Source organism: Rattus norvegicus, chromosome 10, assembly GCF_021556685.1.
Source record: "Rattus norvegicus strain SHRSP/BbbUtx chromosome 10, alternate assembly SHRSP_T2T, whole genome shotgun sequence".
NCBI classification, from domain to species: domain Eukaryota; kingdom Metazoa; phylum Chordata; class Mammalia; order Rodentia; family Muridae; genus Rattus; species Rattus norvegicus.
Genome location: NC_141543.1, coordinates 26,830,945 through 26,853,241, shown reverse-complemented (window position 1 = coordinate 26,853,241; position 22,297 = coordinate 26,830,945). Strand labels below are relative to the sequence as shown.

Below are 22,297 nucleotides of genomic sequence, written 5' to 3'. Positions count from 1 at the left end.
TAGGACGGGGCATTCTTCCTTGTGCAGGACTGTCCTGGGACTTGTAAGATGTTAGCAGCCTCCCTGACCTCCCCACTAAATGCTTAACAGTGTCACGCTACCACCACCACTGCCATAACCAAATACCTTCAGACGTTTATCAAATTACCCCTGTGTAGCAGCAACATTCCTACAGAGCAGTATAAATAATCTAGCATGAGACTAGTATTAAATAGTTGTGTGTGTGTGTGTCTGTGTGTGTAAGTCTACATCTATATTTCAATTTTGAGATGATCCGTTTATCAGATATCATTCTTGCATCCTGCGATGATGATTAGCATCATTGCCATGTGTGGTGTCTGTGTTCTGAAACTCATTTTTGCACTAGGTAAGTTCAAGGCCAGTCTGGACTACATCACGATACAGTTGCTGGAGGATGTGATCACTCTGATCCTTAAACAAACATTTATGATGTAGGCAAGGAAGTCAGTACCCAGATCAAGGCGTATGGAGATGCCGATGCCAGTTGGAAGGTGCCTTGAGTTTCTTCTCTCTCCAGTGTTGAGCGCAGTAAAATCGCTACGCACATGCCTGATTGGTAAGAGGTGGACAGCCATCTGCTGCCTCCCTGCCACCCTCTTTGGCACCTGCAGTGTTCTTTTACGAACAAACAGATTCGTTTCTTCCCACCAGAAAGACTTTCTCTAGGACCCCATGTTCCACTTCTTGTAATTGAGCAGAAAGGGACTCAGTTTTTTTTCCTTCTGGAGATAGGATTTTTTTCTAGTCCCACTAAGTGGTTATGTGACACTGATCAAGTCATTTTCCCAGTTGATCTTGATGACAAGTTTGAGGAAAGCTGTTTTGTTTTATTGTTTTTCCCTAAGTGCCAACAACAAACTCAAAGTTGGGTTAAGAGAAGAACAAAAGATGTTAGCATGGAGAATAAATTGATTCATTTATTGAAAAGTTTGGAGGCAGGGATGCTTCAAGATTGGCTGAATCCAGATGTTCTACCAACGTAATCAGTAAGGATCTCTCCAGCTTCTCATTACCCGCTCGTCTTTCATTCGCTGTATTCACAAGTAGGATCCTTTCTGGGTGGAAGGAGGCCTAACTTCATTCTAACCTCACAGCCTCCCAGATTGCATCTCAACCTTCCACAGAAAGAGAAGGTGACCTGGTGATATCTAAATAGATAGCTGGAAGTAGAAACCTTCACTAAGGAAAGGTTTAAATACTCTTCTCGCCAACTCTTTTGCTTGTATCACAACAGTCCTTTTGAACTCAACTTTAACGGAGAACATGACTTTTTATTAAGTCCTTAAACTTATGGTACCGCTGGAGATTTTCAGTTTTTGGTTCCAGAATGTCTTTTCCTCTTTGCAAATCAGACTCTTGGCCAGTTTGTCACCACCCCACAAGGCTTGGGGGTCAGGCTATTTGGGTTCAAACCACAGCTCTGCACTTGCTAATGGGGCAATATTTGGTCTCAGCTTCTCTTACCTGTGAACAGGGAAGAAATTAAAATGTAATTAGTTCTTGAAAAGTTTTCGAGTGTTAAAAGAGAAAGCATGTGTGAAATATTTAGTTTAGTTCCCGGCGGAAGGCAAGATCACATACAACACAGAACTGCTAAGGAGTGTGGTAGGTAATTCCCTTGTCAACTTGATGAACTCTTGAACTGCCTTGGAGACTAGCCTCTAGATATGCTTCGTGGGGGATTTTCTAGCTCAGGTAACAGAGGTGGGAAGACCTACCCATTCTGAACAGCGGGGTCCAGGGGCTGTGCCTTGCTTGCTTTCTGCTTCCTGACTGTGGAAGCTACATGATCCACTGTCTCAAGGTCCTGCTGTCGTGTTCCCACCCTCTGAACTAAGAGAACAAGTAAGCCCTCCCTCCCTTAAGTGGCTTTCTTTCATTAACCATTTGTTAACAGCCACAAGACAAGCAATGATCAGAGAGGCTGGCTAGATTTACATTTGTTCCTGGTACTGCCTTTTATTTTGTTGTGTCTTCAGCATGCCTGTATGCTCCACCAAATATCCTGACACCCCATCACCATAGACATCGATTACGTATCGCCTACACAGAACACTTTAATATCAGCTCGCCACCCATCTTTCCAATGAAAAAGAACAAGTCGTTTGGAGTGAATCTGGGGAACTGCTCTCCAGCGCACCCCCACCCCCGGCATAAATTAGTGAATATATTAAAAATGGCCAGGCAGAGCGATTTCATGGTTACTATTTATTGTCTGGGGAGGATGGGAAGAAACTGCAGCCCTTTGAACTTGTTGGACAAAGTCTGGATCTAAATCTGTCTGAGCAGCAACATGGCGCTGTGATAGACACAATGGGAGCTGGAGCAATATTCTTCCACCACAGATGGCGTAGGATGAAGCTTTCAGGATGACTGCAGTGGGTGAGGACTGAGAGCCTGGAGCATGGATGGCAAATAAGCCTTGTACATCTGCTACCTCTCCTCATCCATGTCTATGAGTTTTCTAATTGATGATGTCACTCTCTTCCCACCAGAAGATAGGGCATACCAGAATCCTCCACATGGCGCTTCGACAGCCACGAGCCATCTATCAGACACTGCACGGAATGACTTTGTCTGGCTATAACGGGATTTTTACAAGTGGAAACTAATACAAAACCTCACTCGTCTGAAAACGGATATACTAGCAAACTGAATTAGTCTCCATGCTTAAGGTCACAGGGAATCCAGTCATGTACATAATCAGAGTTTGATGTACATGGAGAACTGGGAAGACCCCTGTGTATGCATACTTGCACATGGGCAAGACCCTAGGAGCTCAACAAATGACATATTGCGTGTACTTCTTTGCTTTGTAACAATCAGTTCCGTGTGGTTTTCTGTACATTTGCTGGGGAACCTTGTGTGCATTCAAAAAGAAACTGGAGAAAGAGTTGGGAATAAGGAGCTTGGAATCCGGCTGGAACATGTCACCTGGTTAGCTGCCCACCCATGCTAAGGCTTTCTGTAAGAAAACAGGGTCCACAAAGGGGGCCGCATAAGTTCCAGCTCGCTCCCCTGTGCTTTGGAACCTGTTTGTATCCACACAGATGGTCTCTGTCAGTTGGAATAGTCAGGGGCAGTGCGCATCCTAAGTGAACAAACTTAGCAAACGACCTAACAAACAGGGAACAGCACACTGTCTGACTCAGGGCAGATCTAGCGATTCTGAAATTCTCCAAGTCGTGATGGCTACCAGCAAGCAGACTGGAAGGAACTACCAAAGCAGACTCGAGGAATTAGGAGGTGTGAGGAGATCATTGGAGTCACACAATTCTATGAATGCATAGTCACGGTACCCAAAGCAACCCCAGCATTTGCACCGTGTTGTGACTCTCCCTCTATTGTCGGTATTTGCTGATATTAAAAAAGGCTCTGTTGTCTGTTCTGTATGAAATGACTTCATGCTGAACAAAAGTCCCAGAAGTTCATGGAAAGAATGATTTCACAGCAACCATCCTATCAGCCTCCTGGAAAACTGCACTTGAACCTGAGTTCCACCTCAGTCAACTCAGAGGAATTTTTTTTTAAATTGGCTGGAAGCCAATTGTTCTTCAACATCCAGTTTCAGCTATGCCTCAGTAGCACACACTTGAAAGTCTATTGATTGCCGACTTAGAAATCTCCCCCTACCTGAGCCCTGCTACTAACTGAATGTCAGCACTGAGCACACTGGGCCCGGTCGGGGCCATCTGCAGTCAGAAACCTTGAAGGACGATGGAGGGTGACATCACTGGGAACTTAAGAGCAATTGACACTGATAACTTTTAACTCTGTTGGATAATTAACTGCAATGTGTGGTTATTCCAACTCAGGCCCTATTTGAGATCCTGAGGATACCTGGGGATGGGGAGGAGGTACCGCAAAAGTATCTCTTGCATACGTTTCCTACCGTTTATGTAACATTATCATTACTATTAATCAGTATCATTGTTCATTATTTGCATCACTGTATTACCATGCTGTTTGGGCAAGCACCATGACTAGATTCAGCGTGGACTTGGGAAAGACAAGCCCAAGTTCAAGCCCCGCTCTTGACATTTTCTAACAGCTGAGATTAGCCTCTTCGTTTCGGTTTCCTCATCTCTGAAATGAGAACGCTCTGCTCTCAGGTTTTATGGGAATATGTGGTCACTCTTACATAACAAGACTGTCTTGAGGATTAAGAAAGATTGTGTGAGGAAACAGAGCAGTTCAGTGAGTGGCAGAGAGATACCATGCAATAAGCAGTAACAGTTACAATGGTGGTAGTTATGGCCTTATTGTTAAAAGGTCTATGAGAAGACTGTTGATTCAGTGCCAGCATTGATTCTAATAAAACTCCATAGCACTCTGTACAGAGCACCTCACAAAAACACCCTGTCTTATATTGCTCCCCAACATCTCTGAATGTATTGGACACTTCAGATCTTTCCATTTACCCATCGACCATGGCAAGGATGGTTCGTGATCATTTCCACTGTGTTACTGGGTAAAAACCTTAAGATTTAAATTTTAGGGCTGGAGAGATGCCTCAGTGGCTGAGAGCAGACACTCCTGAGGACCCAAGTTTGTTTCCCAGAACCCACGTCAGTCAGTTCATATCCACCTGCAACCCCAGCTGCAAGAGGTCTTCCACCCTCATTAGACTTCCGGGAAACAGAATAGAGACACATAAAATTTTAAAATCTAAAAAGATAAACACTTAAGGGCTTCTTATAGGCTCAACTTTGTGTCACTTCTGTCCCTCCAAAGGGCGCCTGCTGACATCGGTTTGATGACTGCTTACAACTGTTCCTTCCGTTCTCTCCCTGCGGAATCACTTGGTGTTTTCTTCAAAAACTTGCTTAAGCTTCCATTCTTTCAGGAATCCTTATTCACTTTTTTTTTTAACCCTGGCTCCTGCCAAACATCTCCTTCCTCTGCCCCTGTGGTATCCTATCTCATCCACCACCCTGCCTCTCATCATCTGAACCCCCTCTGACACTTCACTAGAGGAGACGTCTGAGGGCAGAATGGTGGGATCCTTATGATTCAAAATGACTGCGCATGCATTGGCTGAACCAAAATCGTCCACCTAGGGTACCGTATAGTGCACTTAATAACAATAAAAAGATCAGGAAATACGGTTATGAATGCAGCAGCGCGTGTTAGTATCCAGCAGAATGTCTGAGTGCACCCTTATGTGTGCAGTTCTCCGGGGAGAGTTATGCTTTTCAAGCATAAACACTTCTCAGAGTCGAAATGTTCGTCTGGATCTCCAGTTTCCCAGTCTCAGCTTCCTGGGCTGCTGCTCCTGACTCGTTTTCACTAGTTTCCTCACAAGCGAACCAGACAGGCAACAATTACAATGACTGGGTGCAAGGAAGGGCACAGTTAGCGAAGGTGTAGGCAGCGGTTGTCATTGCTCAAGAGTCAGTGCAAGGAGCCTGCTGTCCGTGAGGAAGAGGTTGCAGTGGTCATCCATGTGGAAGGGACCTTCTTTTCTAAGGTCAGCTCCGGGTTATTCACCAACCTACTAGCCTGACTGCTGTTTGTTACGGCATGGGACATCCATGGTTTGCCTCACAGGAATTCCGCCATGATACCCAATGAACGATACAATGAATGATCCAACCACTGGCATGGCCAATGTAGTCTCTGTCCACCGGTTTTCACCTTCTAAGCTAAAGGATTTGATTTTTAGTGTAACCTCTTTTATTTGCTCACTGGGGATACAGTTTTGAGTACCAGATGATAATAAGGTCTGTGAGGATATTTGAATGGTTTGATAGACTAGAACGGCGTTCTTGTTTAAGCTCTTGCTGAAGAGAAGCAGAAGTCTTGAGGGTACTGGTGAGGTGGTAGAAGCAGGGGAAAGTGTCCGTTAAAGTGGGAATGAAACTCTACGCAAAGCAGGAGTGGCTTGGCATGTTCGTGTAGTAGAAATAAGAATGTCCCGGTCACTGGAGAAGTAAGAGCCCCGTGGGAAGGGTATCCTCTTGGTAAGGGAGGTAGGTGATCAGCTATGATCCCAAGAAGGGAGGCTATACCCAGCATCATGGGGGGAGAGGATAATATTTCTTCCCTCAGATAGTGGAAAGCCATTGGAGGGTATCAAGATGATATGGCCCGATTTCGACCTAAGAAACGTTATCTCAATTCCTATGGAGAAGAGACGGAGTCAAGGCAGAGTTGGTGGACAATTTCTCGAGAGTAGAAACAGGAAGACCAGAAAGGAGGTGGTTATGGAAGAGATGAGGAGGACTTAGACTCCTAGCAAAGGAGATAGAAAGAACTAGACTTTTTTCTAGACTGATTTCATTCAAATGGATGTCCTTTCATGAATTATATTCATAAAGTATCAAGTATCACACAACAAGTGGTAATACAGTTGGGCTGGTGAGGAAACGCCATAACCGCTCTGAAAAGCGCATTTGGAAAATTAAAAAATATATATTTACTTATTTGTTTGTATCGTGAGCTGGTTTCGATGTAACTTTCTTGGGATGATCTCATGACACTCATTGCTGACCTTTGACCCCTCTGTCCTCTTTCCCAGGTCGACCCATTCCACCTACATCCTCGTCTAGCCTCCTCCCATCTGCTCAGCTGCCTAGCTCCCATAATCCTCCACCAGTTAGCTGCCAGATGCCATTGCTAGACAGCAACACCTCCCATCAGATCATGGACACCAACCCCGATGAGGAATTCTCCCCTAATTCATACCTGCTCAGAGCATGCTCAGGGCCCCAGCAAGCCTCCAGCAGTGGTAAGGAAACTCTGTGGTGTCTACCCGTGTGGTGTTTTGTGCTTGACATTTGTGAGTCTCCAGCAAAATGACAACTATTGAAACAAAGATGGTCGTGGGGAGCATTCAAGGTGAAACGCATTTGTCATTTTTATGACTTGGTAGTTCTAAGATGTGTCTGTTGAAGGTCACAGCTGTTGGAGAGGTTTTCCTGGTTATAACAGACGCCGGACCTCCTTCTGAGGGAGGAATTTGCCCAAGGCTACACGTGAAAGCATGCAGGACCCAAAGGTGAAGTGTGGAGAGACACTGGAATATTGAACTTTTGTATTACTATGGTTGTGATCATAGCCGAGCGACCCTAGACACTCTCACACACCCCATCCGCGGGCCTCCCAGTTCCAAGGATTTTTTTTTTTTATCATTGGCTTCTGACTTCCCCTTGCTTGTTTTCTCTGGTTTTGTGATGGAAATATGTTCCCTTGGCATGAATACTGAATACCTTGCCAAGACTGAAGTGTTTGGGGTGTGACCTCTCTGTGACCTTCTGCTTGTGCCACTTCACTTGAATTTAACGAGCTGATCGTGAGGCACCGTGACAAACACAGCTTCCAAATTCAGAGTTCTTGTTTGGGTTTTGATGTTTGCAGAACAGAGGGACTGAACGCTACGTTCTGCTACACTTTTGAGGGGTTTGTGTCTCAACTCCTACTCTCTAAGACTTAGAAAGAATTGGCCCAAGGGCAACAGTAATCAGGCCTTCTTTTGGATTTATCAGTTGGTAGAACGTTCACCTGAACATGAGAATACAGAAGAGGGCACAATTACATAGGGATTCAGCATTCATGCCTGGGAGCGAGGGGCAGGGTCCTAATTAGTTGCACTTGACCCAAAGTTTTGGCACTGCCTTCAGAGCTAACCCCTCATGATATTCATTAACACAGATCATCAAAAGCAATAGAGATGCCAAGAACTCTCCCTGTGAAGATCGCTCTGGCTCTATCCATGAATATAAGCTACCACTGGTCCCAACCTCTCCAATTATAGGGGACCTCCTAAATGTATTAAGATGATTCATTTGGCAAATTGACCAATAGAATGCTACTTATGATGGCCCATGCCCTTCTTCAAAGCCAGGCCTGATATATTTGGCAAACTCATATTCTTCTTCTTTTTTTAATTATCTAATCAAATCTCTCATCAAATGAGCAATCCATTGTTGATATTATGAAGGCCTTTAATCTACCATAAATCTTTATTAGAACTCATCAGAGCTTCTAGTTTGAGAGAAATGTGATTATGGCACTCTTAAAATGACATTACATCATCGGGGTGATTGGTTTATCATTTGGAGAAGAGACATCAATCATAACTAACATAACCACACAGTAAATGAATTCAACCTTTCTACCGCGGAACAATGACACCGTAATTGCTCAAAATCAGGCTTAAAATGAAATCGGAAAATGCTCTTTCTTCAAATATGATGTTAACTTAATGGAATATATTATGAAAAATCATGTTTGAGGAAATTCTATATAATTAAAAATATGTGGAAATATATTTCCTTTTTTTCTTTCATGGGAACCTGATTTTAGCTGAAGCGCTATTTTTTTCTCTTTTTTTCTTTCATTTTTTTTTTTTGCAGCAGAGATTATGTTGCATTTAATTGAACTACCCTCGCTTGTGTTTTGCTACTTTTTATTTCATACTATGTAATCGTGATGAATATTGTATTATGAAGGACAAGAGGCTTTTGAAATGATGTGCACCTGCTGATAGCTTTTGAAAAACAGACAATTATTAAAGAGAAAACGAGCTTTTAGAAGCGGCATCCTTTTATGCATGTATGGATACCCAAGCGAAGATGACTTCCATAAGCGAGGTCAGCTGTTACCACAGGGCCATCCAGAGTGTTTTCTTAGCGACAGCACACAGAGCGATTCCGTTCCTTTTGGATGGTGGGTGTATCGGCTTGTGGGTTGTCAATAGAGGATTTTTGTTGGCTTTGTATAGCAATCAAGAGCTCATCATTCGGGTGGGCAGAACAGATCTGTATGTTTAGAGCCAAACCTACTCGCTTCTCATCAGTTATACCAATTTGTTCAGCTTGCTTCAAAAACAGATAGTGAATTCAGCTTCACTGAGAAGAAGAAAATGCCACCGAAAGGGCAAAGGTCCATTTTCATGCCAAACAAGAGCCATGCTCACATGATTTTTCCAGCAGAGGGGTGAGACCCTCATTGAATAGCTGCCTTATTTCCAACAGCCTCTTACTGGAGGGCGCCCTGAAGCTCAGAAGAGCAGGTAGTAATTCAACGTCCCTCACTCTGGCTCAGCTAAAATGAGAGCACGCCCAGCCGGTTGTCTGTGGGCACTTGTATGTGTATATATTTCTTGCGGAATGGATCTAGGGTCCAGGGCAAATTGGGGCTTCTATCGAGATCTGAATGCAGTTGCCATGAATTTAAATTTGACGTAAAGGATTGAAAATGGAGTTTGACACCAAAGATGCAGAGTGCAGAGCAGCGACCGAGTATCTTCGATTGAGTTTGATGAAAGTGGCTGAATGTGTCAGGTGCGGTTGGCACCAGCCCTGGGGCCCCCGTGTTTGGGTCTGTTACATTTAGCTGGTTAATCACACAGAATATTTTTAAGGAGGTCCCTTGGGGATGACAGTGAAATCTTAAAATCATGTAGCAGTTCAGACTTCCTTGTCCCCCCACGCCCCTTTAGTTAAAATACCTTCCAACACATTCAGCCCATTCACAACAGGAAAACGCTATTTCTCGCCCTCCTCTTATTGTCTCCATGGTTAGATGTTGTCAAAATCCGTCATGAGGACAGTCACAGCTCACATTTCCTGCCCACCAAGCCTCTGTTTTAAAGAGGCAAACTGGATATAAAATACAGGAACTAAAATGGTTTTCCCCAACAGGAAAACCTTCTGGAAGTAACAACTGAGTTCAACCTTTATGCATCCACCATCAATATTGTCTGACTGCAGTGCATTCTTTACTGCATGGTACTAAAACTGCACCACCTTTGCAGCCAAGTTGCTCTAACCCTCTATCTATGCCTCTGTATATGCCAATCAAACAGTAGAGTTGGAGGGATGCTTCCAGAACTGATAAATCCAGCCCCTGAAACATTTGCTTCCCCATAGCCGACCCAGGACCCAGGGAGCACCCTGTGTTTTTTGACCTTCTGCCAGAGCAGTTTAGCACCAAAGCTATTTCTTGTATATACAGCGCTATGATTTCAGATCCTATGAAATCGCTCATCTGGAAAATAACATGGATCCCAGAAGCAGCAGAAAGGACGGTTCTACATCTGGAAAAGCGAGGCTCCCTTTCAAATCAGTGTATCAGGTGTGCATTTTGCTGTCCGCATAGGAATCAAAATAAAGGCCGCAGTCATGCACTCACCTGAAAGATCTTGCTTACTCCTCTCCCGGAGAGAAAGTTGAGTTCTGATTCTCCATAGAGGCTTGCAACACTCATTGTCAACATCACGTTACACATTAGAAATTAAGAGCAAGGGGCACTGACAAGAACCTTCCAGGAAGCCCTCAGCAGCAGAGATGAGCCATCCAAAGATAGAGGGAAGAGGACCAAGTTTTCAATGGGGAAAAGAAGATATACCCCAGCCATTTTGGAAGACAGCAAGAGTTTGGTTCACTCTGAGTAGCAATAGAACGTTACAGTGTGCAAGGCTCAGTTTGCGTATGGTGGTCTACAAGTGTAGTCGCTTGCTTATGTGTGTCTTTTTTATCTGGAGGGGGTGATACACGTACACATCTGTTTGTGTACATATAGAAGCCAGGAGTTAGCCTCAGGTGTCATTTCTCAGGTGCCGTTCACATTATTTCCTCAGATGGGATCTCTCACCGGCCTGGGGGTTCACCACATAGAGTAGCTGGCCGCACAGTGAGGACCAGGGATCTACCTGTTATCACTGCCACAGTGTTGGGATTAAAGGCGTGCATCTAAGCACAGCTAGTGTTTTACATGAGTTCTGGTCAAAGAATCCAGGTCTGATGCTTGTAAGACAGATACTATACAGACTGGGTTGTCACTCAAGCTTTTACCTAGCTATCTTAAAGATTCTTACCTAGCTTGCATTAAAAAGAAAAAGAGTCTCTCATATTCTCTCTCTTTCTCTCTCTCTCTCTCTCTCTCTCTCTCTCTCTCTCTCTCTCTCTCTACTTCCTTCCTGTTTTTTCTTTATTTCTCTTGAACCTCCCTTATAACAGCTATTTCTAAAACCTCTAAAGCTACAATTAGATGACACAAGAGTGTTCAGAAAAGTCTTGGGAGGGGGCACATTATGTCTGTTCATACAAATAAAAATCTGTGTTATTTAATACAGATAAGAAACTTGAGTCCAAGCTTCCTGGTAGCCAAAACAAAAGAGAAAAACATAGATTAAAAGGTGCGTAATGACCAAGAGAGTCAAGCCAAGTGGCTGTTCAAGGGAACAGTATAGTTCTCACTGTAATGCCAGAAATAAATTTTCCACAGAAAGGGTCCAGTGTACATCACAGATGACAAATCAGTCCTCAGCGTGACCCACAAAACATATGCAATTTCCTCCCCAAACTTGCTGTAACCTCCCTCTAGACAAGCTACACTGTACTTTCAGCTTAACGGCAGTGTTGCAAGTGCCCAAGGACTGCACATTCTGAGGGCAGAACTTGGCTTGATCCATGACAACCCCTAATTCTTCCCACAGACCTTGTGAACTGCGGATCTCCTGGGTGACAGACGGGCAGTATCGTTGCTCATCTGACATTGGTCTGTGGATTAGCAGACGCTGCAGTAAGAGTACAGTCCAAAGCCTTGAGAGGAGATGACCAGTATTATAAATATGTCTTGATGACATTATCCGTTCATGACAAGGACGGCGCCCTACTGGGACAGTCTCACTCGTGAGACCCTCCCATCATCAGCAGGGACTGTGGGGATGGGTGAGAAGGCTGCACACTAAAGTAGGTGTTTTTTTTATTTTTTTAAGTAGTGAATTTTTAGGACTAGAGAGATGGCTCGGTAGTTAAGAACACTAGAGCTACTCTTGCGGAGGACAGGGTTGGGTTCCCACCACCCGTAAGGTGGCTCACAACCACCTAGAACTCCACTTCTAGAGGCTCTGATGTCCTCTTCTGACCTGCGGAGCCACCAAGAACTTGCATAGAACATAAACACAGGCAGACAAAATACCCGTACATATAATAAATCTCTACAACATTAATGAATGAAATATCGTCCCCTTTTAAATTTAGTGTGGGAGAGAAAAGTCTCCTTAAAGTGCTTTGTTGTCTTGCTTTCTTACCCATTGAAGTTTCATTTCGTTTAGGATTTCCTGAAAAGTTGGGAGTAATTGCTGTGTAAGTTAAGGATGAAACCCTACTCAGCCAAGCAGATGCTCTGCGTTCTCCCCTCCTCCTCTTCCTCTTCTTCCTCCCCTCCCCCTTTTGTCTTTTTTCCCTCCCTTCCCCTTCTATCCCCCAAAGTCACTATGTGTGATATGGGATTGTTAATCCCACCGGTGTCCTCTTTGACTTCTCCGCTTTCTCTTTGCCTCATTCCATCCATTACCATTCCACTGTGCCCCAGTAGCAGATTCATAATTGATGATTAAATAAACCTGTATTAAGTGGATGCATGCCATTCATAACTCCATTCCTCTGGTAAATTTACTGCTTTCTCATTGTATGTGGTGGAAAGCACGGGGAGAATTTTCTGGAAAGAAGACCTCAGAGACACCACAAAATACCCTCTACTTTTATATATTATATACACATACATTTATACATATAAAAGACATATCAAATTTTCCCAATTATTTTATTTTTGCTTTCAAGGTGTCTTTAGTAATGGATCATCTGTCAATGATAACGTTGTGTTACACTTTATATGCACGTTTGCACTAGTAACATAGGAGCCTCCTGGGGGCCCAGAGCGGATCACGGATGAGGAGGGCAGCCCTGGGGAGGGCTAGCCTTGGATGAGAGGTGCTGGCTTTGGGTTCATCATTCTTTCCCTTTTCTTAGGGTCAAATATCCCTCACTTTCTCAACAGGAGCCTGAGCCAGCCTTTCTGAGCTAACCCCTTACTTCTTCTCTGTCCCCTTAAAGCTGTTTGCCATGTCTGGGTTGTGAGTTCACTGGGCAGTGTCGGCTGACTTGAGTGTGCTTGGAGCTAGCCCTGGAGTCCTTTCCTTCTTTTGGCAAACAGAGGGCCATAGAGGACTTCCCCTATGAGCTCACAGCCCTTTCTCCCTCAGTGCTAGTTATTATTCTGAACTCACGTGCACATTTCATTATGAACTTTGATTTAATCCCCACCATATCTCGTGCAGCAACAATTATCAGCCCAGCCCTTTTTCTAGCGGACAATGCCGTGGCACAAGGAGTTTGAACAACTTGTCAATCCACATGGGGGAAAAATTAAGAGTCCGGACCTTAACCCCCAATTGTGTAAAAACTTCCTCGCTGACAACTTCCTCTACCTGCTCTACAATAGACGTTAACCTCAGAATATGTTGAAATCTATGGCAGACAGCAGGAGCTGGGTATCAAAAGGCCGGGGTTACAGTTTGCAAAGGTTGAAAGCCCCAAATATATGCCACAAAATGCCCTCTACCTCTTAGCAACTCCACACCACACTCTTCCAGCAAGATGCTCATTCCAGTCCAAGGTTCTCACTTCCCGCGTAGCTTAACGTCTGGGGAGCATCTATATAAGGGGGGGGGGTTCTAAAGTAGAAGGTGGAGAGCTTGGCTTCCTCTGTATCGTTTAAGCTTTTACAGATTTGACATTGAACCTCCCTTTCTCTTCCTCCCCCATACTCTTCTATTCTTGCCCTTCTGCTGTAACTCCTTCCTTTTCTCAACTCACCCCTATTCACCCTACACACACCCATTTCTCCTAGACAGTTTCACTTTCATTTTTTAAATCTACACATGATTTTCTAGAACTGTATCACATATAAGGACCGCAAAGGAATAAAGACTCAGGACATTTTGTATCTCTGAGATTTCATTTAATAGGATTGTATCTGGTCGTATCCATTCTTCGGCAAACAGTACTACCTCATGATGCTTTATGGCTAAATATACATGTACATATATGATGTGTATATGCATGATGTATATGTGAATGATGTATGCATAACACACACATATATGTATATTATGTGTACATGTATATGTATATGTATATACCACAGTTTTACATCCATTTCTCTCTTCTTGAATATCTAAGCTGGTCTATAGTTTAACTGTTATGAATGATCCTGCAGAACGTGTTGAGTGAGATATCTCTATGATGTGTTCACCTTGGGACATTTTGTGTCAACACTCTGGGGTGGAAACGCCAGGTAATATAGTGGATCTGGTTTAGTCTTTTGGGAAATCTTTGTGTTGATTTCCATACAGAACGGACTATTTCACACGTTCCCCAGCAGGGTATAAGAACTCCCTTTGGTCCATGTCCTTGGCAGCACTTGTTTTTGATTATTTTCTCAACGACTGACATTCCAACTAGAGTTGCTTGGGGTCTCAATGTACTTTTGATTTGCATTTCTTTGATGGCAGGGGAAAGTGAACATTTTTCCGTGTGGCCCTTTTTCTGACCAGCACTGTTTAATTTCTTGTTATTTTTAGACTTTGGCGTTCTTTGTTTATTACAGATATAAATCCTCTGTTAGATGTACAGCTAGCCAAGATTTTTCAGCCACTCTTAGGCTGGTTTTTTTCCCCCACTCAAGTAACTGTGACCTTTCCTGCACAGCAGACTTTTAATTTTGGGAAGTCCCATTTGTTGATTGTTGACCTTCTTTCCTAGGTGACTAGAGTCTGATTCAGAAATAGAACTTGACCTTTCTCTATACATTATCCCTGATCTGCAGGATTCACAAGACCTTTCAAGTCTTTTGGTCTTTCTTGGCCTCAGTTTATCTACCTGTCATTAGTCATTGGCTTCCAAGATCTCTAAGCTTCCTTCTTATGTAGCATTCTCTTTGTCAGTTTCCCGTGCCCACCCACACCAAGTTTTCTCAGAATTGAGGGTTTCCAAACTCCCTCCATTCATCCCTTTCTCCCTCCCTCCCATCTTCTCCCTTTTTTATCCCTTTCCATATTTTTGGTACCATGAGTTTCAACAGTGCCCAAACAGAGATGCATAGTAATACAGTAAGTGCAAATCTTTGCAATTTACCTGTATATGTTGGGGAAAGAAGTATTGGGGCTTGTAACACATTGCTGAAAATGGTGGCAGTGAGCTGAACAGAGGAAGAAAAACCATAGTTCTTCCAGCAGGCACCTCGGGTTCTAGAAACTTCCACCCCCATCTCCAGAACAAAGTCTCTGATGCCAAGATCTGACCATGGATATATATCCCTCAGGTCCAGACACTACCACCTTGCCCAGCAAAGTTATAGAGATAAGACTTTTTCTCTCATTTTCCTTCTTGTAAAATGCATTTATGCACACATGCATGGAAGAGTTTGTCAGTCTACCGATTTCCAGCCCAGCTTAGGGTGGGACGATGCCTCTGCTCTACGGCGCCCGTAAGCACACAATGAAGATGGACAGGTAATTCCTTTGGAGATGCACAGAGGGAACGTGGCAGCCAGCAGAGAACCACTTCCCCTCAGCAAATAATCTGGATATTGACACAAATCCCAGGGTTGATCGGCATTGTGTATCTTCTGCTTCTCCACCTCTGTCCTCAGCTTCTGGGTACATAAGAACCGATGTCCCAGCAAAGCAGAGACTGCTAGCTGCATGCAATCTTTAACACTTTCCTGCCCTGGCCAGGTCTCTTTGAACCAGATCTTCCCAAGTTCCCTGTAACAGTCTTCATTTAACTCCAAGTGCAGATACCTGCACTGCATTTAATAGCCATTTTACAATATAGCTTCGTCTTTTGTTGGAAATGTCTCAGATTTTCTTAAGTCACGGCGTAGGTATATTTTCCAGTGAGGCGTTCCACAGTCCCATCTGATAAACAAGATTTAAGGATATGAATGTTGTTTAAGGTGTGGGCTCAGAGCTCTATACTGCTTAAATTCAACCTGCAGTTCAGATACTTTCTAGCACCATAAAGTCGAACAGTGTCTACTTTATTTTTTTTTTAAATCTGTAAAACAGAACAGTGTTGTCTACAGCTCCTGAAGCTGGCACGAATTACTAAATGATAGCCTACCGTATCAAAACATCTTGAAAAGGGATATTTTTAATCAACTAGAACAGGGGTCAGATTTGATACTTCTTTTTCAAATTCTTTAAATTTCAGTTGGTGTGCACTGATTGTACACAATTATAAAATATAAAAATGTAACACACACACACACACACACACACACTTCTTGTAGTGGTGAAATCAACCCAGGAGCTTGTGCAGGTTTTGGCCATTCAGCTACACCCCAACCCAACAAGCACCTTCTACAATTTACTGTTAGAAAAGTACTGAGAACTTCAGAATTGCACATAATATGTTTTGATTAAAGCAGCCCACAGCCATCTCTCTCTTCTGATTTCATATGCTCTGCTTTAAACCTGCCGAGTTTATTTAGTGCTGCCAGTGTATGTGGGTGCAGGGGCATCCACTGGACCATTGCTAAGGAAAGCTGGTTCCACCTCCCCCAGTAGCCACCAATTGCCAATTGCTCCTCAACTAAGATAGGACTTCCGGTGCCCTCCTCCATTCATGCTGGAGCTTCGGCAGGCTTGATCTTGAATAGATCTGGCACCAGCAAGTACAGCCAATACGAATTCCAACACACATTTCCTAACCATGATGAAATATACCTATCACGGACACCGCCGTTCTCCCCACATTTTACACACAGTTTTCTGCTCGCACTCTATGTAATTATCCATCTCCTGGATAACTCCGTCCACGCCAACCAACGTGCGTGTGTTTCTTGTGGAACGGATTTGGAGCCCAGGGTATACTGGGAATCCTATCGAGATCTGAAAGCAGTTGCCATGGATTTAAATTGACATAAAGGATTGAAAATAGAGTTTGACACCCATTAACCCCCCTTAGCTCCTGGCAGCAATAATTATATTTCTTTCCCTGGGTTTGGCCACTCTGGGGGCCTCATATAAATAGAATCCAGCTATGTTTGTTCTTTCATGGGTGACTGATAGTTTCACTTACTGTAATGCCTTCCGGATCCATCCCTGCTGTGGCATGGGACAGGATTTCCTTTCTTGTAAGATGATTAATTTCGACTGTGGATATTCTGTGTGTCTCCCTTTGTTATTCACATATCCACAGTGGCCACTCAGCTTGGGCCATGCAGATCACGTGACTGTGCGGTCACCGGGTTGACCTTCGACTCCTTTGGGAGTTCTGTGAATGTGCAGTGAACACTAGTGGTCATTGGTAGGATCGCTGAGACACATGATAGTGATGGGTTTGAACGGTTTAATGAGTTGGCATTCTATTTTCCACAGTGGCCATATCAGTGTTCATTCCTACCAGGTATTAGTTTTTCTACTGCCTGCCCAACACTTGTTTCTCCATTGTCTTTTTCTCAGTAATAGCCATCCTGGTTCTTGTGAAATGGCACATACTGTGACATGATTCCAGTCCCTAGTGACTACTGATAGAGAACATCCTTCTTTGCCATTTGTATATCTTCTTTGGGGAAATATCCACTAAGTGGCCATGGAGATGGCTCAGCAGATGTGGGCACTATGGCAAAGTTGGATGCCACATGTTGGAGGGAAACATGACTTCTATGCTATCCACTGACCTCCACATGTGTGCTGTGGCATGCATGTGCTACACACACACACACACACACACACACACACACACACACATACACACAGTAACACTAAATAAATTACTAAATCAATATAAAAGTATTCAAATGTTCATTAAGACATTTGCTCAATTTTTAATCGAATTGCTTGATTTGTTGTTATTGACTTAGGGGATTCATTTCACATCCTGGGTCTCAGTGGCTTTTCACTGAGTTGTAACTATTTCTCTCCCATTTTCATTTTATGGATGACGTTCTTTGAAGTGCCGATGGTTTTAATTTTGGTATAGCACAACTTCCTTTTTTCATTGCTATGCTTCTGGTGTCATATAACCAACCCTTGTAAGAGGCCAATTCAAATGGGACACATCGTTCTATGGTGACTCATACAATCCTTACCTTGGAGAAAGACTGTTTATATATCCATGGATACCAGACTGCCACTAATCAGGAGGTGTTGGAGACTGGCCTGTACTCATTGCTAGGCCGAGCTGGTTTTGTTGTTTTTTGTTTGTTTTATTGAACACAAACAATTAGTTCGTTGAGTGTTGAATACCAGAACTGCTCAGAGCCCCTGATGAAGCTGGATAAAATGACAATATGAATATGATGATCATGTTTCACAACAGTATCCCGATGCTACCAAGAGAATATTAGCAGTCTCGATTAGCATAGTTTTGTTACCTCAGTGAAATATTTGAAGCTTACTTTTGCAGAAAGGAGCTGTATGTGGTGGTCTGTGTTTGGAAATCTACAATCCTAGCACCAACTCTGGCCAGAGTCCCTTTCTGCATCACCTCAATGGGAGATGTCACTACAGTGACAGGAGGATGTGAGCTCTGCAAAACACAGGGGAGTAGTCAGTCTGAAGAGACCTCCAACTAGGCTCCATGTCTTAAAGGCCCCCACATCTTAAAGATTCATTCTCTCTCTCTCTCTCTCTCTCTTTCTCTCTCTCTCTCTCTCTCTCTCTCTCTCTCTCTCTCTCTCTCTCTCTCTCTCTCTCCCTGTTCCTCGAACATGGAGATTACCTCACATAACCCCTTCCTCATACTTTGGTTCAAACACCCATCACCCGGCTGTATGCCTCTCCATCACTGGAATAAGTGAATGAATTTTGCTGGGCCACATGTGTTCCTTCCTGGTAGTGCTTTGCTGAAGCACACTGAGACCATTGGATTATGGTCCCTCCTTTACAAATAGCAAAACAGTGGCTTGAAGACAGTCTATGACTACGTGAGGATGTGTACATTGTTATTAAGGAAGACAACAAGAAACCGTTCAAGTAAGTGCTATGAAGATGATTCTAGAGACCCTGCCTCAGTGGATAAGAGCACTTACTAACCAACTATTAGGACCTGACTTTGGGGGTCTCTGGTACCTATATTAAAAAAAATCAAGCCATGACCATATGGTCTAGTAACCCCAGCATTGGGGTACAGAGTCAAAAGGATGGCTGAGATTTTACTGATCAGCCACTGTACATAAATACATACATACATACATACATACATACATACATACATACATAGACACAAACTGAATCTGTATTCAGAAAAAGGTCCTGCCTCAAGCACATAAGACAGACAACAGCAAAATGGAGTAGCAGGTGTTCTCCTCTGATCCACACAGGTACAGTGGATGGGTACAATAGTGTGCGTGCGCACGCGCGCGCACACACACACACACACACACTTCTATATAAATCATATGTGCAAAGCTAAGTAAGTTGTCACCATTCCTTACATAGCTTGTGTCCAAGTATCAAACCCAAGCACCACACTGCCAGTGTGGACGGACGATGTGAGTATAGGCTCAGAAAAACATGGGGTAAGGGAAGGAGGCATTGTGGAGTAGGGTAGGGGGAGAAAGAAAAGAAGCCAGGCTTTGTACCTTCTGTAGTGAGAAGTCAGTGAGTAGTGCACTTTATGAAAACACAAGAAATAGCAGCAGAGCGTGCTATTTATAGAACCAGAGATAAATACCAAAATAATCAGCTAAAAAAAGGTAGATGCAGTTGCTTCTGGGGAGGAAGAAACCGGCGGCGATGGAAAACGCTTGCTATTTTTGAACCAAATATCGTAGAGCCGCATGGTTCCTCAGAATGTACTTTTTTTTTTTTCTTGCTCCGATGGAAAGAAAACATCTTAAGAGAAAGCACAGACACGGGCCATGGAAAATATTCAGTATGAAGTCTGGACCCCAGAATGTTTTAACCATTTATCATCCTCCAATCTATTTCTTTCAATACACTGTATACTGATTATACTGTTTGAAACAACACCAGGGGCCTCAAACTTGCAAACTTAGATGCGTTGCGCTTCCTGGGCTGTGGTAGCTTCTGTTGATTGGAAATCCCGTGAAGATGCTGTAGCGGCTCTCTATCCCAATCCATGCCAAACCCCAGGCATGAGAACGGAGACAGTTTCATGGCTATCATTTGGTTCCATTTCTAACTGAGTTCCATCTACGAAGCTCCACTAGCTACCTCCGCCCAGACAGGGCATCCCCTTTGCACGGTGGCGAAACAAGTCTTATAGTCTGCCTCATTCAATTTAGTACCTCATTACCTTCTAATTTGTAATATTCTCTTGGTGTTTCGCACATATAAGTCACTTGTGTCAACATTAAATTGTCACCGCTTAAAGGCAGGGGTCACTTCTTCAGTCCGTTTGACACACTTAGTACCTTTTATGGATTGAAATAAGTATAGCCTCCTGTAGGGAAAGCTTTAAAGGGGCAGTAGCAAAAAGGGGCAACAGACAGGGGGTGGGGTCCATCCTCACACAGGCCTACTGACTCAGGTCACTGTAAGGTAAGATCTAAGGCCATCTAAGGTTGTGGGTGTGAGCTTGCTCACCTTTTGAAGAGAACGGGAAAATGGCCTCCATCTTCACACGAACCCCTTCACCCAGGAAAGTCTGTGGGGCTCAAAATCTCTTTGTTCTCACAAGAATACCAGTCACCAGGGCAGGGGTCATTCATGATATCTGAAATTAAGTCAATTGAATTAACATCTTTGAGCAATGCCACTAAATCCAAATAAGGTCGCTTCGTAGGTACATGCCTTCTAGGGAGTGGAAGACACAGGTCAGCCCGCAAAAGTAATCAATTAGATGTGGTCTTTGGCCTCACCAGGACCCCCCATCTATTCATACTTGTACTTCAGCTTCTTGAAGGCAGGAACTGTATCTCTCCAGTGGTTCACTGTAGTCTATGCTCTTAGCCAGCACTGGGCTTAACACGTTTCATGATGCTCAGTAATCAGGTCAAGAAGCAAAGAAGTCACACATAAAGTCCAAGGAAGAAAGAAGGGTGCAGAAGTAGTTTTAATTTAAAAAAAATGGTCCAAGACAAGAGTGGGTGCAAATGCTGGCTCTTGGCTGTTCCCCCAGTCTGCAATAGGAGAGGAACAGTATGAAGAAGGCTTTTCTGGATGGTAGAAAGGCACCGCCACATAGTTAGCAAAGAAAGCCAGAAGCAAGCAAAAGAAAGAGTAGTTAATATTTAAACTCTCGAATCCGAAGAACCCAGTAAAGCATAGGAAAGAAACTATTTTATGTGGTACTTTAGAATCCCAGCACCGGCCTTCCCCGGATTACCCCAGGGCCAATACCAGCTCTCTCTGATATTGTCATTTTCCATCAGACACTTTGTTTTATGATTTCTGTTCCTTATTACATATTCCTTCCTGGTCCTCGTAACGCCAAAGATGAGATGATGGTGTGGCAAACACGTGCCCAGTACTGACGCAGTTAGGCAGTTATCACTTAAATGAATGTTTTCTGCCGCAGTTGTATTTTAGTGGAAAACGGTAATTGTCTCCAAGACAGCATCTTGGAGCTAAACCAATTCTTATCACTGAACACTCAGCCATAGGAAACCAGAAATAAAAGGCAGTGATCAATTGTTCTTTTCTTCCCTCTTCCCCTTGGAGGCAGACTTTGTATCCCTTCATTTAAAGTCTCCGGATGGTAGAGCGCCTCTTTTGTGCCTCGGCAGAACAATCGCGCCCCTATAGGAAAGGGCACCTCCCACCTGCCTCACTTGGGAGCTATGGAGATGCACTTGTGACCACTCCAGCCTCACAAGTCCCTGTTCCTGAACTATACTGATGTCCAGTGACGGTTGGGTTAAGAGGTGGGAGGGGAGGCGGGGACTGGACTCCTCTCCCCTCGTGCTGGCTCCCCCAAATAGTTTCAGGATGCATTTGGTGGCATTCACACTTGACTGGAATCACATTTCAATCTGTTCCGTCTGATTGGACATGGTGTTTTCTTCCCGTCTGTGGTAATGGGGCACTCAGTCCCAGTTCCCAAGGTTATTTTCATCTCAGTGACCTTTCTCATCTCCCTGGGGTGTCTGGCCATTACCCACCTACCTTCCCCTTGACCCTGCCTGCTTGGGCTCTCTCTTTACATGTGGCTCTGTCTACAGTAACCCCTGTCTCTGATACATTTCAATCAGCGGCTTGGTTGCCTAGAATAATCACTGAACTTTCCCAGCTTAGATTCCCCCTATTTCTCTGTAAGTTCTTCTTTTGGTCTTCCTGCACCGGGTCAAGCAATTTACTACTAAGCTAGAAAGCGATAGGACGGGATACCGCCCAGTTAAGATATTAGAATGCCAGGGGTTTTTATTTCTTTTCCTAACCTCTGCACCTTCTCATGAGGCCCGAAAACTAGTTAGAATATAAGAGACAAGATCTGTTGCGAAAATAATTCACAGGGAGGGGAAAAAAAAAAGACATATTACAGTAGGCAGCTGTGGCCTTTTCTGCCTCTCT

The 22,297-nt window shown here is 43.8% G+C and overlaps 1 protein-coding gene across 9 annotated transcripts in view; it reads left to right on the top strand.

Moving 5' to 3' along the window:
• Tenm2 (teneurin transmembrane protein 2) overlaps positions 1-22,297 on the top strand; it is a 1,226,262-nt gene that overhangs the window by 846,351 nt on the left and 357,614 nt on the right. For all 9 annotated transcript variants that reach the window (XM_087569430.1, XM_087569433.1, XM_087569431.1 and 6 more), the window contains 1 exon segment: positions 6,542-6,751. In XM_087569430.1, the coding sequence (XP_087425556.1) occupies positions 6,542-6,751 (210 nt within the window).